This window comes from Lissotriton helveticus, chromosome 1_1, assembly GCF_964261635.1.
Source record: "Lissotriton helveticus chromosome 1_1, aLisHel1.1, whole genome shotgun sequence".
NCBI classification, from domain to species: Eukaryota; Metazoa; Chordata; class Amphibia; order Caudata; family Salamandridae; genus Lissotriton; species Lissotriton helveticus.
Window position 1 is genome coordinate 1271581024 of NC_136057.1, and position 15863 is coordinate 1271596886.

The window sequence follows — 15863 nt, forward strand, 5'->3', positions numbered from 1 at the left end:
GTATTTATTCTGTGGATTTTATGGCAAGGTGATGGTCGAATAAGGATCTTTTGACTTGACTTCTACAAGTAATCAGATCACTCAGAAACCTTCCTAAGGTCTTGCAAGACAGGGTGTATTCAACATAAGGTTAACGGTGAGATTTACTTAGATTTAAAAATCATTGTCATCTTTTCTTTAATTTAATGAGAATGAACTTGGCAAGAAAAACACCAATGCTTCCCAGCAGGTAACAAGGGAGGAATTTCAGAATTTCAGATTGAATTTATGTTATCTTGTGTGTAATAAGGAGTCTCAAGGTAAACCTTTCATGCTTAACACCAAAAGGAATCTGCAAAAATGCTGAAATCCATGCACAAACTATAATAAAAGCCTTACAATAAGTTTAAATAAATCAGTACATAACAATACATTTGTTTAACTTTGTCTCTAACCGTGATTTCCTGTTCAGATGTCCATACACCACAGGCTAGCTCGATGGATAGCATCACCAGCAGGCTCCCAACATACTGAAAAAAATTAGGACAACTAGATACATTTTATCAAGTCATAAAATTATAGCCGCAGCCCTGAGCACATTAGCAAGTGTAGCATGGATAATTATTACTTTTGACCAATTCATGAGCTATCTTTCACAATTTGATGTCTTAGAACACACAACAGAATGTTTCTATATTACAAAACTTGTACGTTATAAGTTATTTAACAAGCTGGCTACTAAAATAGCTTCCCTGATTCTTTTCCAACATGACTTAGTACAAGCAGCATTAATCCAACTGAGAGAAGGACATATAGGGGGTCATTAGCATCGCGGATTTCCCGCATCCTCCGGGCCGGCGGAAGCCACCGCCGGCTCGGAGAATGCGGGAAATCCGCCGCAGATGAATGAAAGACCCACCGCCAAATTAGGATGGCTGGTGGGTCTTTGAATCTGGGGGGTGCACATGGGGGGTACCTATGGTACCCCCCTGCATTTGCGTGGACAAAGCGGCAGGCACCGCGCGGTGCCTGCTGCTTTGTGCACGCAAATGCCGTGCATGCATTTTTAACATTGCGGCGGGTGCAGCATGAAGCTGCACCCGCCGCAATGTTAAAAATAGAGGATGTGACCGCCACCCTGGCGGTCACATCCTAATCTGCATGGAGGGACCGCCGCTGCCCCTGCGGACGGACCCTCCTACTCTATGGTGGCGGACGGACTCAGGTCCGTCCGCCATCATAATCGGCCCCATAGTTTGGAAAACATATTGAGCAAAAATATGAACATCTGGAAAATACAAGCTTCTTCATTTTTTCAGTCACTCTTTCTATGAATTTGGGTTATACTATAGGAGGCAGTCAACTCAATTATCATTTCAATAAACAGGCTCACTCTGAGTGACGTGGAATTGAAAACTTGAGACAGCACTTTGTTTCTGCCTGAATTTACAAACATAGGTTTGTCCTGGTGTTGCTGCAATTTCCAGTGATGCAGGCAAAACAGTAGAGTGATGGACCAATTTCACAAGTTATTCCCTTTAGCACGGTTGAAAAATGTTGAATTTGTTGCACAAAACATAACTTAACCTGGCCACACTTTAGCTCTCTAATGGATACTTGTAAGCTCACTAACAGGATCAATGACATAATACTGATGCACACAATATTGATTCACAAAAATATTGTTCACATTAAAATCGCCTTCCTATACTTATCCAGAAAAACATATCGACAGCCCCCAATAATAATTTGATTTTCAATGATATTGATAACAAAAACATTGGAAACAAAAATATCAAACTTTAAACAACCATATATTCAAAAATATCACCATACAATATCGACTACATTAATATCGCCAAAATAAATACATTTTAACTACAGAACACAAAAATTAAATTTTACGCTAAATAAAACATGAAAATAACAAATATTTTGACAGCATTATCATTTTAAATGACTCCAAAAAATATAAATTACTCCCCCCAAAAAACTTCAATACATATCAATGTTAATAAAACAATATTTGCAACTATCAAGGTAAACATTAAAATATATATATTTAAAACAATGTAATGTCAAAATGATCCCAATACCTATTAAACATTTAAAACAAACAGTACTTAGCATTCAGCATAAAAGGCTATAACTGAAACAAAAATTCAAACGAAAGGAAAACTAGCCAATAAATACAAACCACAAATAAACCTAACCCATAAAATCACACAAATAATTAAAGTAACAATATAAAAGGCACAAAAATTATATCAACTTACGACTACAAAAAACTACAAGGCAGAAAGAAGAGGAGACTGTCAGATTTTCCAACCAGAACCTGAAAACAGACGTGGAAACATATATACAACTACCTTCCAAAGTACATAAAACATATATTTAAACTATAGTTTTACATTAATTAAACCTAAAAATGTAAAATAACAACTAACAAAATACTCCACTGCTTCTAACTCTTTACATAGATAATATAAAGAAATTACTACAACATCAAGAAACTACTAATCAACTGAAAAACAATACCAGTTACATAACGGGGAAAAAGAGACACAAGAATCTCCCGGGGATGTCCCAGGAAATGGTCCTCTATATGGAACAAATGGAATACCAACCGTGGAAGTATCTGTGCTCCCCCCCTCGATCCTGTTTCACATGACCAACATACACTTTTTTCATTGCTGTCCGTTGCACATACCTGTATACTTGTACTTATGAATGCTCTAGAATCGAAATATGTATACGTTTTCAATGCTATGTAATGTCGACTCTGATAGTTAATACAAAGAAATATAGAAAAAAAACAATGAAAAACAAATCCTAATATTTTCTACAGCAGATAACTTATTAAAGCTAAGCCAATATGAAAGAAGGATGATCAATGGGACGTTAAAAATATGCCCCCAACCATTCTCCCAGGTATTAACAATACATGGTGAATATCAAAACACTAATATACCATTCATATATGCCCTACTACCTAACAAATTATCACTTACTATGAACTACAAAACCACATTAAACTTAATCCACACGCAGACATACAAGGCTGTTACCATCATTTTAATCAAAGCATATGGAGACACGTCCAACAACCTTTAATAAGAGTAGAATATGCACTAAACAGCCAAAGATTGCACTATCCTGAGTCTGGACTGCACACTTCAAATAATGCAATCAGAAAGTTGCTGAGGTTGTCCCTCATTTGTATGTATCACAACCATGGACTGACATCACAGAGTAAAGAGAGCTCACAAATCCTTCAGGGCAAACTGGTGATTTTATTGCTCATTGCATGAGTTATTCTCCCTCCCTTAGAGGCCACTGAATGGATCATCATGGTAGCTCCAGTTCCATGAGGGTATTCTTCCGTACTACCTAAGAGTTAACTGTGTAATGTTTGTCCTAAGAATTCCTTGATGCAACTAAATCCTTGAGGATCTGGAGAACTTGGACTGTGTATTGCCGTGCTCTCTCTTTTCGGCTAATGTGGACTTTTTTCCCACCTCACTTGGTCAGCTGTAGAACCTGTCTAATGTTACCAAATCTGTTTGCCATCCACTTGTCAGCACCTATGGCCAGCTACATTGGGTCAGCAATCTGAAGATCAACAAGATGCTGTGTCAGATCCACTTGTCATTTGTACATTCATCACATCTATACAAGTCTTGCATGAGACGTCTTGGTATTTGCTTGCATTTAAAAGTTCATATGGTATTAGTGAGGGCAAGCCTTCCAATCAACGTATGCTTTTTGTGTTCACACTTTTTTGAAAAAGTAAACTAAAACAGGACAGCCACACCAGCTCATCTGGACGGTTGGAGTAGGTCTCCACTAAACTTTCAGATACATAAGGGTAGACGGGATTGGAGTTACCCACAGCAAAAGCTGCACCGTGGTAAGGGTGAGATTTTCTGTTTAATTCTGGGTCCTTAATCTTGAAGATTTTGTCAAGTATCTCCTTTTCTAATGCCCTGCCCGTCCCTTTTGCCTCCTCCTTCTCAACTCTATCTTGGCTCTTGTTCTGCCCAACTCTCTACTAATTAAACTCCTGAATCTTGAGCAGTTTCTCCTCAAAAAAATGTTCCCTAATATTGGCTGCAATTAAGCAGGACGAATTCCTTATCGCAAGTGTGCCTGGTCGAATGGCTTGATTTGTCTTTTTTGCTGTCCATCACAGTAAAACTAAACAAAGAAAGACATTTCCCATAGTGTGGGGCCATTAGGTTTAAACTTCAGTAAAACTCCTGCTTTGGAGTTTGTTTTTGAAAAATCTAAAACTCTCAAAACTTTGGTGTAACGGTCTGTCACCAATGACAGGCGCACACAAAACGTTTCAATGGCTTTGTATGAACTGATGTCAGACGCAGGGTAAACTCTTAATGAAGTGGGCGGGATAAAGGCAGGGTGGTGGACGTATAGTCCTCTGCAGTGGTTAATTTGTAAAATAAAGATTGCTGGTACCCAAAGCTCTGCCCAGAAGCCCCCTGGCCAGTGTAATTTAGTGTTGGTGCACCCAATACCAAGACTGCATAATCTGAAGACCACCTCATGCCTCTCTAATCTACAAGGCAGATTCTACATCTTTTTCTCACTCTTGAATGTTCTGCTTTCTCCTTTTATGACAGTTTTTCCATCTTTCTTTTCCTCTGCCTTTCCACGTGGTTTTTCACTCTCTTGCTCCCAGTCAATGTCTTATGATGGAAAATAAGTGCCGGTGGCCCCCACCGGCAACCACTGCTCAAATTAAGCACTGCCTCTGCCACCTTTACTTGTTCACCAAATTCTATATTGTGCCTATCGTCGTCTTCATTTTCCATGGCTTTTCTTGTCTGCATTGGCGGGTAGGGGTGGGTGTAGGGGGGTAAACATAATAACCAATCCTTCGGACTGTGTGTCCGCCCTGCAAGAGTATTGCCTTTAGTCATTGGTATTCCATTGTGCACTGTTGTTTCACATTCCTTTGTTAATTCCTCTGAATGCAAACTCCAACATTGAGGGCAGACAGACTTTTCCCTCACGGAGTACGCATTTTATGCATATGACTAAACTATGAGCCATTTATGAATGAGTGTCCTTGTTTAAACATACATCACTGGCTCATTCAAATGGTTAGTGTGGCAGAACTGATCATCCACTACAGACTGACCGATATCCCACTTCACTACACTTGCAGCCCCCCAGCTCATTTGGAGGTGGATGAACCTCTGTGTTTTCAACAGGAGAGCCTTGTTCACCTCTGCCATCGGACACCCTTTGCTGGTGGCCCATTAACCACAGGACCACCAGCTCCTAAATGTCAATAGGGCAGACCTTCCATCACTTCTTGCTCTTGCCTGGAAGCCCCGTATGAGGCATGGCAGTTTACGGCAGGAAAGATGATGGATGAACCCCACAAGTTGAGAGGAAAAACCCCTAAAGCATTAGAGGCCTTTGCTGTTTTGCTTTACCGAAACATATCTCACTTTGAGGAAAAACAAAATCAATAACTAGAGGGCCACCATGACCTCATGGCTCACCCAGCATTACATTTTTGCCATAAGGGCTTCCACTGCAACAGTAGTAGCACTTTTATGATAAACGGCCTCAACCACCTCAGCGCCTTGGCAAACTGCCTACCTGTCTAGCAGTGTGCCTTTAGTGTATGTTATTTATGTGTTACTTGAGTGTAGGATCACCTCCTAAGAATAAGCCACTGCCCCCTGAAAGTCACAGCCTAAGAGGATGTGATCTCACAATCAAAGGTACCAGAGGAAACAGCTACCTCAATTACTAGGGACCTAGCGAGCTGAACTGTCAATGAAGTCACTTAATCAACATTTGAACGTAACCTTGTAGACACCCTATCGAAAGATTTAAAACTCCAAAGGCTCCTAGAGTAAACTTTTTAGGAGGAGAAAAATCAAAGCCGTTTTCAGCAAATTCACAGTGGATTTCAGTAACTGAAGTGTGAGGAACAGTTCAATTTTCATCATTTAGACCTTAGTCCAAAATTGGAAGAACAGATGAGGCTGCTGACTTGCATTTATTTAACAAGGCAATGATATCCTCCATAGTTGGCGCTTTTAATGACTTAATAGCCCGTTACAGGTAGCCACTTTGTTTGTTGAGCCTGTGGGGGGCCACAGGAGAGCTCACCTCATACTCCTTTCCCGTGGCAGCCTGTAAGTCCGCGAGGGGGCCACCTTAATCAAGTCCAGCCTCCCTAGCAGCAAGGACGCTGACCCCACATCCGCCATAGCCTGTAAGTCCGCGAGGGGGTCACGTACTACATGCCCCAGCCTCCCTAACGGCAAGGACGCCGATGCCGCCTCCATCTCGTGCCAGGAGGCACTTATCAACCGGCAGAGGCTCCCGCAGTGCGGACTGCACACGGGCGGGCCCGTCTGCGCCCGTCCACGCCAGGACAAGGCTGGGCTGGACCTGTCCTCTTGGTTTTTGGAACTGCCTCATTTGGTCCTAGTCCCACAAAAGCATCAAGAAGGTAAAATACTCTTGTTCTGTCTTTTGCCTGAATTGTCGACGTATTCTGTACCATGGGAAAACGAAAAGTTACACCTACCCTTAAGACAGTGGATACAACTTTGGATGGATATCTCCAAAAGGCAGTAGGGGCACTAACTAAAGAAATAGAAATTGCGGGCGAAGACTTTCACTAGCTCCTTGCTCGGTCATAGCAGTCCCAACCATTTCTCAAGCAATTAATCCCAGAACATGTAACGGATCAGAGTCCACCTCCACCTTTATCTCCAACTGTAATCATTTTAAGCCAGGACGATATACATACCCCCAATGAATTAGTTGAGTTAACTACCTGCCCAGAAATGAAAGCTACTGGGCCACCAAATGCTCCCGGAGGGAAAAGAAAATGACCAGATCTGGCTGGGGGTGACAGTAAAGTAAAAGGTCACTCCTCGAAAGTCAAGAGAACTAAGCAAACTCACTTTTTTGGAAATATTGCTAAGACTCGAACTGGAGAGGGGAAAAGTCTTACATCAAATGAATCAGATAACATCATTGATAAATTTAGAAGAATTATACAGGAGGCCTTGACACCTATTATTTCTAGATTAGACTGTATCGAAGGGTACCTTGCCGAAGTGTTGTTGGGTCAAGGTACCAAAATGGCAACCAAACAATCTGATAATGATTCCTGTCCTATAAACTTAAACTCAAATGAGGTAATCCCTAGTGTTATAACGAGATGCACAACCTCTTTGAGCATACTACCATGTACAAACGGGAAACTTATGTGTACAGAGCCGCTTCAGAATAGTGCCAGTATTAAGTCAATGGCTTCTACAACACAAGATTCGACCCTGACTAGGAACCACCGTAGGAATAATGAAAACCCGTTTCAGGGGATTATAAACCAGCCAAGACCGATCATGACAGGGGCAAATCCTCACACGGGGTTTCAAATCTAAAGACCCAGAGGTGTGCACAAGATGTCTTAAACTTACCCCCGGAATGTACACCGTATACTGAAAGGTGTGCCCTGTCTGGCTCCTGGCCAGCAAGAAACTTGCCAAAGCCTTATTAACAAATTGGTTCACTGGTGTTATTAGAAAATATTGCAGAAACTGAATTGGTCAGAAAAAATCATAATGGCTAGGCTAGTGAGTAGGCTTGGTCACACGATTAAACATGGGGTAGGGGATTGTGTGGTGTTGAACTTTAGTGACGTGTGGTGTGCTCGTTTTGCCCTATCGCATTTTAGTGATTGGTCTGATGACTCGATAGAGATTCACCCTCTGGGTTTTTTATCCCCCACATCCTGATGTTATTGCAAGGCATGCACCAGTATGGATGGAATCACATTTTCATCCTCCTATACATCCTCCCTCCTTTGCTCACCCTAATCGGTTTGAAGTTCTCTCAGGGCTTTCCGAAATTGAGTGACAATTTGATGTTTTAGTCAGTCAGTTCCGGTAGCCAGACTGGATTAGCATTGTAATCCGCAAGGGAGAGGTATTATTTTAGATGACCACAATAATAGGGGTTCGGTGGAATCATTAGAATCCCCCTCTTTTAGAAGAAATTCTAGTAGGGAGAGCCGAGACAAATATGTTGTCTACCCACCATACAATATCTTGACTCTAAATGCTACTACTTCTAGTCAGGAGTCATTACTGTCTCCTACCACAGCTGAGCAATCTGCGGGTGACAAACTAGCGGGAGTGGCAAACCAAGGCCATATAATGACTCTAATTGAGACCATTGAGTCCATCACTAGTCAAGTGCCGCAATTGGGTGATACAACCCGTAGTTGACAAACCAGTGGGATTTATCAATTAGGCTCATACTAAGGTCTCACTAAAATGTATCTCATGGAACATAGCAGGAATTCGATCTAAAATGACTGATGGGGTGTGGCTGAATTATATTAAAGGTGTTGATGTTATTTGCCTACAGGAGATGTAGTATAAGGAGGACATAGTGCTAAATGGCTATTGCTCCTACACGGCCCATGCAATACCTTCCCCAGCAGGAAGAGCTAAAGGAGAGTTGGTTGTTATGATTGCAGTAAAATACAAGGCCAAACAAATTACCCCTGTTCCTACAACTCCCTGGTACCAACTAATTTTAATTGTTAATATGTTACAGGTCAAGCTTTTAATTGTGAATTGGTATTACAATATTTTTAACCAAAATAACTGTCAAGTTATAGAAGCCCTGCGGGATGAAATTAGCAAAACTGCTGAGAAATGTCAACCTCTATGTATCCTTTGGGTAAGGGATTGTAATTGTTCACATAGTTCTAACTATGCTTGCGGTTTGATAAACACAGAGGGGTAACCCCTCCCACATTTGTTCATGCTCCTCAGGGAGAGGCTTTAAATTCCATCATCGTGGAAAATGATTTGGCCCTCATTAATGATTTCACCAGCAACTGCCTAATACAGTGTCCCACCTTTGTTGGAGGGGGTAAGGAAAGTTGTATTGATTTTATGTTTATTTCACTGAAGTTTTTAGCACTTGTTGAGGATTTCGAGGTGGACCCAAATATTGCCAGTGTTCACAACCCCCTGACAGCTACTTTTAGCATAACAGCCCAGCCTGGGAAAGTTGATGATCGCCCTATACTTCTTAATTCAAATAAATGGATAAGACTCAACTGGAACAAAGTAACCCCATCTAATATTGAGTCAAACTTTTTTAGAGATAATTATGACTCAATCATGAGGTGTCTCCACTATGGTGTGTTCCTATCCGAGATCATTTGTGATTTCCAATCAGATACAGCAAAAAACCTGACAAAATCAGTTAAGGTCAGGAATCTCCCAGAGACAAGGTGGTTTAATGCTGCTTGCTCTAACACTCAAAAAATATTAAAATCGGCTCTCCATGCTAATCCTCATGACTGGACACAAATTAAAATTATATCACACAAATAATCTGCGGGTCTATCGAGCTTAAAGCAGCTCTAGAACACAAACATTACAGACATATGGCTCCTACTCAATTACGGGGGGCGGAATTCCATCACCCACCAAAGTGGCATGCTTCATCATCTGGGATCTCCTCTTGGTTGCAATTCCTAGAGCAGCCAAGGACTACAACCCCCTCACTGTGAGGGAGGAGCACAGAGATGTTTTATTGAATACTTGATTGGATCTACTAAAACCCGCTAGATGCGAAGCGCTTGAAACATTTTGGGTGATGGTTGCAGTGCACAGAATGTGAAGAGTGGTCTAAAATTAGCTACCAAGAGAAAAAATAATGTATTGGTTAACTCTTGGTGTCATGGTTAAAAAACAGTCTCAAAGACTCCAAAAATTTTTGGGAGGTTATAAATCATCCTTTTTTCACAGTAGAGGTGAGGAGGATAGAAGATTCCCTAATCACAGGGGAGGCTTGGGAAACTCTTTTTTCTGCCATTTTTAACCCCCGTGGCTATTAACTGGAAGCTCCCAGTGGGGATTTGCCTTTAAAGTTAACCTCGGCTACTTAGTTAAGTTTATCTGTCTCAGTGGCCGAGGAAGCCATAGCTAAAGGAGTCTGTATGAAAGTGCCAGGTCCCGATGAGGGCCCTTTAGATCTTTTTCAAAGTAATCCCCAGTTATGGGCCTCAGTGCTGACCAACGTTTTTAGGGCAGTGATTATTGGCCCAATCCCAGCAACTTGAAGAGAGGCTGTCGTTGTCCCCGTATTCAAGAGGGGCAACCAAAGTGACCCCACCTGCTATAGGCCAATTTCACTTATTGACACTACGGCAAAGTTGCCAGGGAGGGTTGTTCTTGCCCAGCTTGAATCATGGGCGACTGACAATAGGGTATTGGCAAGATCGCAATGTGGCTTCAGAAGGGGGATGGGCACTACCGAGCAGTTCCTTAACTTGTCCCTGGTGATGGGCTAGTACATGAGGGCTAGGAAGGGTTCCATCCTTCTGGCCTTCATGGACTTGTCCAGTGCTTTTGACACTGTAAACCGGGAGAAGTTGTGGGTAATGATGGGAAACATGGGTGTAGAGGAGGCTTTGATTTCCCTCCTTCGTAGGCTTCATGCATTGACCTCCATTTCTATAAGATATGGCCCCAAAGGTGAGAAAACTAAGCTCATAGCCTCAACGGAAGGTGTAAGGCAGGGATGTATTGTGGCCCCCTTTCTTTTTTTAATTTACAGCAATGGTTTAGAGACCCTCTGAATAGACAAAGAAACGGATTGTCCGCGTATTGGAGGTACACGGGTTCCGCTACTTTCCTATGCGATTGACACTGTATTAATGGCACTAACAGCACTTGGCCTCCAAAAACTGTTTAACTCTTTTACAGATTTTATGTTGGCTCTTGACCTAAAAAGGTATTTTATAAAATCATATATTACGGTGTGTGGCCCTAAAATGACAAAAACAAAGAAATACACGGTGGGAGATCAGAATATTGATAAACTGAATAATTTTAACTATCTTGGGAATGTTTTTAATAATAGGCTGAGTTGGGACCCATTAGTTACGGCAAGGGTGCAGCAGGCAGGCAGGGGAGTTGAGGGGCTTTTTCTCTTTGCCAGAAAGCTAGGCCTTATGCCGTTGTCTGAGTTGGTTTGTCTGTTTAAATCTAAATGTGTGCAAGGTTGTAACATATGGGGCAGGAGTTTGGGGATACCATAACATCCAACAGATTCAAGTTATGGAGAACAAATGTATTACAAGATGATTGATGACCTGTAATAGTCCCCCACAATCTTCTGTCATCAAGAGCTGGGGCTTGATTTTATAGAGGATAGCATTAGAATTGCCAATTGCCCCCCCCCCTGTTATTATGGGCCAAAATCTGGTTGTCTGAAGAACTAGTATTCTCCATGGAGCACTTTCTATTCCTTGGCTTCGATTTGTAAGGGATAGCTTCTGTAAGCTAGGTCTGGGGCATTACTTTGATTGTCCGGATAGCATTCTGAAAATGCCCAAAACATTATAAAAGAGGTATACTCTACAGGGGTGAAGACATCACGTGCTAACCATGATGTAACAGGGTGCCTTTGTTTATCCCTGAATCACCAGCAATTTTATCTAACTTTTACGACAAATGTACAGACTCGCTTTTATCTAACGAGATTACGTTTACTTACTCTGCATTTTTTGGTGGCCTTCCCAAAAAAATGGGTGTGGGAGGACAAACTGGTGCCTTGTCCATCTGACAACGTGGCAGCCCAGAGCACTGTGCACTTTATGCTATTTTGTTCCCTCTATAAGTTACCAAGAGTAAGGTTTTTAGTTCCGATTTTAAAAGAAATTAGGCCGTGCTCATATTTAGAAAGGTTCATTATCTATCCTCTTTGGCCACTTATGGTATATGTATTAGGGTTTCCAACTTTATTAAAGTAGCTCTGGCGATTAGGAAACGGTATTAGGACTTACTACTGAACCCTATTAGAGCAAAAACAATTATATATAACCCAAAGCACTGATGTACCTTTATGGAGGGAGCGGTATAATGAAATTATGATGAGTGCCCTGTAATACAGATTTTAAATTTTATTAATGGAATGTTTTAAGGTCTATATTCCTCCCGCCTTTTTTATAATGAATTGATATGTTTGAACTGTTTATTTGGCTGCTTTGTATATAGTTGTTTGAAATAATAATCTATTATGACAATTTTATGAATTTTTATGGTCCTTGTTCTAAATCAAATAGGTTTATCTGAACCGGATTGATAAGATCGGTATAAACTGTTCATTTTGCTGTTTTGTATATAGATTTCTGCATTAACAATTTGTTGTGAACATTTTTATGAACTTTTATGGTTTTCATTGAAAATGAATAAAGTTGTCTTGAACTGACCTTGACTTAATATCTTTGAAACTAGTGACGGATGAAGACTCTTTTAAAAGCTTGATACTTTCACTTGGGTTTTTCAAATTAGGACACAGCAATGATGCATTTGAGTGACAATCAGGTGCATCAGTCTACAGAATTGCCTTTCTTATGCTGTAATTAACAAAGGAAGAAAAGCTTGGTTTGCATAATCTTGAAAAATGTGTAAACTTATTATGTGAATATTTGCAGGAAATTAAATAAATAACAACAGACTAGCACTAGTAAATTCTGCAAATGTTGTCCCGTAAAGGTTCCACCTGCTCCACACTTTTTTAAAAATGTTTTTTATTGACAGCATGAGGAAAAAAGATACAAAAAAAAGAATACAGACCAGCAACATATGTAACCGGTCCAATTAAGCAAGGACATAAAGCATATTTCTTTAAACATTAAGGGGAACAATTAAATTGTTCAATCGATTTTTAAAGCAGCCCATAAACATCATATAAGTATTAAACAAATGTGCCCCAGATTTTTTCCAATTTACGTAATGCTTGAATTCCTCTCGTTTTAGCCAATGAGGATTCCATATCATATGTTTCTCTGACCAGCGACCACCACTCTAACACAGAGGGTGGATGCCGTGATATCCAGACCTGTGCAATTGTCAGTCTAGCACAAACTAATAGAATAGTCATTAAGTCTTTCTGACAGGTGCTCGTAGTCTGTCTACCTAACAGTACTTCGAGCGCCGTAAATAATATAGGTCTCCCGAGTTCTGTGACAGACACGACCTGAGTAACTCCCCGCCAAAATTCCATTAGTTTCGGACAAGTAAAAAACATATGTTTCAAATCAGCCGCTACCAGATCGCATTTTGGGCATTTTGTCCGGTCACTAGTGAAATTATTTGAGGTCCATTTTGCTATCCGTTCTGGTGTATAGTATAATGAGCATATTGTTCTATATTGCTGTAGTTTTAAACTAGAAGAATAAATTGATCTATTGATACTATTAAGAGCAGAAGAAATAGTATTAGCAGTGATATTAGAGTCCATCCTTACACTCCATTTCTCCGCTAATCTCGCACAGTCATCGACCTTATACGAATTGAGGCTTCTGTATCCGTTGTGAATCAGCGATTTATTGGTGACCGCATAAAAGCAGTTCCATATGTCAGAAACCGAAATATCTATTAGATTCATGCTACGTACAAAATAGTCGCAAATCTGATAATACTTGAACCGCATACCTTCTGTTAGATTAAATAAGGTTTTCAATGTATCAAAGCTCATAAATCCACTGTAATCATATAGGTCCCAAAGGGTTTTTATTCCCAAAGTGGACCAAAGCTTACCAGCCCCATCGTTAAATATTGCTGAAAGACCAGGATTACCCCACGAGAGGAGTTTAGGATAGTAGAATGATGGTAGCAAGAATGGAATTCCAGATTTTAACACTTTCTCTCGCGGTCACCTGCTCCACACTCTACATGTTCATGTCCATATGATACCCGCAGCATTGTGTTGAAGCTGTATTTTAAGGGGCAGCAGGGTATTTTATTGTCTTGAGGGGGTACAGAACCACTTCATGCTTACTTGAAACGAAGATTATAATATATGCCAATATAAAAAGAATGTATTTCTCAATTGCTTTACAATGATGTGACATAAACAGTAGCTCATGAACCTACCCATAGGAGAAGGAGTATATCATTGTTTGTTGTTCCCCAATATCCCAGCATTCCCACAACGATGAGGAAACAGCAGACAGCAATCATCGCTGGGTGAACCACAGGAACATAGGCAAAAATCACAGCTTCCTCCACTCTGAAAAAAAATTATATTTTAACCTCCTTAGAAAATATTTTACTTTATATAGGTTACTTAATGCCATTTCAAATGTTATGGTCACATGACAGAAATACATATCCTTATTGTGTTAACTTCTTGAGAAAATAGTTTACTTTACATAGGTTGCATCAGGTCATTTCAATTGCTCCTGAAATCACAGTACCTTACAGTATTGTGCTTAAAAGCACATTTTCAATTTACTTTTTGATTCTTGATGAATGTTTGACTGCAGAATAAGTAAATACAAACAGTTATTGATATTTATTTATTCTGCAGGCCAAACATGCATCAGCAACTCTATTGTAATGGTTACATTAATGTCTAACAAGGAAAGGTAACAATGCATTTCCTGTTACACTGTTTTTAAAAGAAAGTCATGTAAAAAAACATACTTAACAAGTAAAAAGCCATTCTTTACTTTTAAATGACGGTGTCACAAAAACAGTAGACCAAAAACTGTATTTCAGATGAGTTTTACTCAATTTATATAATATAAATATCTAAATTAGTTCTTTAGATCATTAGAAAAATCTAACTTAACATCAACAACATGGTCAAAGATGGAAGGTGACCATATTGGCCACTGGCTTGTGGAAGCTTATACCTGATGAACATTGGGAAAGTAAATGGCTGAATGAAATTACACCAAATATGGCAGTATGTTACAGTCATTTTTTTGTAAATATGCATTTAAAGAAGTGCTCAGGGAGGTCATGAAGGGGTTAAAAAAAAATTGGCATATCTACATGGTTTATTTTTATGGTCAGCAGTGCCATAAATTAAAAAAAAAAGATTTCTGATTGGCTGACAGAGCTTTTTCTCCCACCGGCCTTTTCGGTCGCACGGGACAAAACAATTTGATAGGTTGGTAACAACTTGAAGAAAACTTTTGCTTACGGTACCAAAGGAACAAGTTACTTACCTTAAGAAATGCTTTTTCTGGTAGAGACTAACTAGACGTAAATTCCTCACCTTTCAAATATGGGAAACATACTTTACAACGCAACTTTTACCACGCAGTGCCTTTACGACGCAACTTTTACAACGCAGACCATTACAACGCATTGCGCTGGGGGGCGCTCTAGAATAGGGAATAAGTTTAATTTACTATCCAACACCTTCCCTAGTGTCCACGGGGACTGGAGTTGGAATAGAAAATTAAACTATTCACTATCCAGCACCCCAAAGCGCTATGCGTTGTAAAGGTTTGCGTTGTAAAAACCACGTTGTAAAGGCATGCATGGTAAAAGCATGCGTTGTAATGTCATACATCCTTCAAATATTCCCTAGGCATCAGAGTGGATACAGAAACTTTTCAAGCAGTACCACAGCGCACTGTCAGGGGGTGCCATGCAGCTCCGCACTGATGTAATTCCACTCCATAAACAGGCGTCACACCTGCATGCCGCGTTAGTTGCTTTCAAGGCTGACTGCGTCCCCAGGCGCAGACCCCAAGATCAAACTGGTTGAGACCACTGTGTAGATTCTTAGATGGGATCTTATTAACCCGTTGCGGGCGTTGGACTGCAGCCGGCCGGCCGACGTCACAGTGGGCGTGTGCGGAGGATGCCCACTCATTAATTCCTCAGCACCGCGGCAGAATTTGCACCGTGGTCAAGGGGTTAATAAACAGAGTCCAATCACAGAACAGGGAAGAAGGGAGAGTTAGTGAGTAATCTGCAGCTTGGATCATTACCGAAGTAAGTAACTTGTTCTTCTGACAGGAACTTTTTAGCTGGAGATTCCTCACATTTAGAATA

At 40.5% G+C, this 15863-nt stretch overlaps 1 protein-coding gene across 3 annotated transcripts in view; it reads right to left on the reverse strand.

The window, feature by feature from the left end:
- Positions 1–15863, reverse strand: part of TSPAN12 (tetraspanin 12) — a 212440-nt gene that overhangs the window by 71245 nt on the left and 125332 nt on the right. For 2 of the 3 annotated variants that reach the window (XM_078680422.1, XM_078680430.1), the window contains exons 4-5: positions 13944–14079; positions 435–509 (exon numbers count right to left, since the gene is read on the reverse strand). In XM_078680422.1, coding sequence (XP_078536548.1) covers positions 435–509; positions 13944–14079 — 211 coding nt within the window. The remainder of the gene's footprint in view (positions 1–434; positions 510–13943; positions 14080–15863) is intronic. The other variant, XM_078680439.1, reaches the window with a different exon arrangement.